Source organism: Pterocles gutturalis, unplaced genomic scaffold (genome assembly GCF_000699245.1).
Source record: "Pterocles gutturalis isolate BGI_N339 unplaced genomic scaffold, ASM69924v1 scaffold3236, whole genome shotgun sequence".
NCBI classification, from domain to species: domain Eukaryota; kingdom Metazoa; phylum Chordata; class Aves; order Pterocliformes; family Pteroclidae; genus Pterocles; species Pterocles gutturalis.
In genome coordinates this window covers 75,872-78,393 of record NW_010102735.1, presented here as the reverse complement: position 1 = coordinate 78,393, position 2,522 = coordinate 75,872, and the positions used below count along the sequence as shown (strand labels likewise).

At 43.3% G+C, this 2,522-nt stretch overlaps 1 protein-coding gene across 1 annotated transcript; it reads left to right on the top strand.

The window, feature by feature from the left end:
* The first annotated feature begins 14 nt into the window (after positions 1–14).
* On the top strand, positions 15–1,857 carry LOC104459340 (frizzled-10-like). The gene is given in 2 exon segments (XM_010086390.1): positions 15–82; positions 85–1,857. Coding segments are annotated over 2 exon segments (1,752 nt in total). The 5' UTR covers positions 15–27; the 3' UTR covers positions 1,782–1,857.
* Positions 1,858–2,522: the final 665 nt, after the last annotated feature.

Genomic DNA, 2,522 nt, shown 5'->3' with positions numbered 1-2,522 from the left:
GCCGAGAGCCGCGCTGCAGCCGCCACAATGGGACCGGCGACGGGGAACTTGATCCGGACTGTGCTGGGGCTCTGCTGGCTGGCTTCTGCGCCGGGATAAGCTCCATAGACATTGACCGGCCCGGCGACGGGAGGTGCCAGCCGATAGAAATCCCCATGTGCAAGGATATAGGGTACAACATGACGAGGATGCCTAACCTGATGGGACATGAAAACCAAAGGGAAGCTGCCATTCAGCTGCACGAGTTTGCCCCCTTGGTGGAGTACGGTTGCCACAGCCATCTGAAATTTTTCCTTTGCTCTCTCTACGCCCCTATGTGCACAGAGCAGGTTTCTACACCGATCCCAGCCTGCAGGGTTATGTGCGAGCAGGCGAGGCTGAAATGCTCTCCTATTATGGAGCAATTCAATTTTAAGTGGCCAGACTCCTTAGACTGCAGCAAACTGCCCAACAAGAATGACCCCAATTACCTGTGCATGGAAGCCCCCAACAACGGATCGGATGAGCCGCCCAGAGGATCCAGCATGCTGCCACCCATGTTTCGTCCGCAGCGGCCCAGCAGTGGCCACGATCTGCAGCAGCATAAGGACAGCCTCAGCAGAACCTCCTGTGAAAATCCTGGCAAGTTCCACCATGTGGAAAAAAGTGCTTCCTGCGCGCCGCTCTGCACTCCAGGTGTTGATGTTTACTGGAGCAAGGATGACAAACAATTTGCTGTCATTTGGATTGCCATCTGGTCCATTCTGTGCTTCTTCTCCAGTGCTTTTACTGTACTCACTTTTCTGATAGATCCTCAGCGTTTCAAGTACCCAGAGAGGCCCATTATCTTCCTCTCCATGTGCTACTGTGTCTACTCGGTGGGGTACATTATTCGCCTCTTTTCAGGTGCTGAAAGTATTGCCTGTGATAGGGACAGCGGCCAACTCTATGTCATCCAGGAGGGACTGGAGAGCACTGGCTGCACCATTGTGTTCCTGGTTCTGTATTACTTTGGTATGGCAAGTTCCTTGTGGTGGGTAATCTTGACTTTAACTTGGTTTCTAGCAGCTGGGAAAAAATGGGGACATGAAGCAATTGAAGCAAACAGTAGCTACTTTCATTTGGCAGCTTGGGCCATTCCAGCTGTGAAGACCATAATGATCCTAGTGATGAGAAGGGTGGCTGGAGATGAGCTGACAGGGTTGTGCTATGTTGGAAGCATGGATGTGAATGCCTTGACGGGGTTTGTACTCATTCCTTTGGCTTGTTATCTAATCATTGGCACTTCTTTTATTCTTTCTGGTTTTGTGGCCCTTTTTCATATCAGGAGGGTGATGAAAACAGGTGGAGAAAATACTGACAAGTTGGAGAAACTTATGGTCAGGATTGGTGTCTTCTCAGTTTTGTATACAGTGCCTGCAACTTGTGTGATAGCTTGCTATTTTTATGAAAGACTTAATATGGATTATTGGAAAATTGTGGCAACTCAACAGAAATGCAAGATGAACAATCAGACTAAAAACTTAGACTGCATGATGAATAACTCCATTCCAGCAGTGGAAATTTTTATGGTCAAAATTTTTATGTTATTAGTTGTGGGCATTACTAGCGGTATGTGGATCTGGACTTCCAAGACTCTTCAGTCCTGGCAAAATGTTTGTAGTCGAAGATTAAAGAAGAGAAGTAGGAGAAAACCTGCAAGTGTTATTACAAGTAGCGGAATCTACAAAAAACCTCAGCATCCACAGAAAACCCACCTTGCAAAATATGAATCAACATTACAGCCACCCACTTGTGTGTGACTAGGTTTTTAGAAAAGACATTACAAACTCACAAATATTCACAGTAGCAGTCAGAAATTAAAAAATAAATGGTGCTTTTTTTGTCAGAACAGTTTAATGTCTCAAGGCAAAAAAATGTATCAGGCTGAATTTAGGACCTGGTGAAAAACTGAAAGTGAATGTACTTATAGAAAGGTTTTCAGTGAAAGAAATATTGCGAATGGAAACAGTTTCTTCTGTTACTAATTTGTAGTTAAGTACTTCATCCAGCCCTCAGATATATATATTTTTTTTAAACCCACCCTATTTAACTTTCTCATGTAGTTGAGCTGGATTTCCTACAGGTTTCTGCATAACAAGGTATAGTCAAGTTTTATGGAGCAATGATTTGATTTTAAAAGTGCCCAAGTGAGTATTGTCTCTAGGGAAACTAAGGTCCCAAAGAGGCCTATCCTCAGTAAGTACGCTATCTGTGAAAGCAACTTCCGTGCTAACTTAAAAAAAAAAAAAAAAAAAAGAGAGAGAGAAATCCTTTACAACTCGTCTCAGCCTAGTGGGTTCAGAGTGCCTAAAAATAGGTTCAATCTATAATGCTCACCAATATTCTTTCACTAAAAGAGAAACTTCCTGCACCAAACACAAACTTTGTGAATAAGAATAATGTGCAATACATTTTTTTTCTTATCATGACATGAAAAGAGAAACAAGTATTTTGCTGTACATAAAGACAACAAAAGAAATCTCTTAACAAAAGAACTAAGA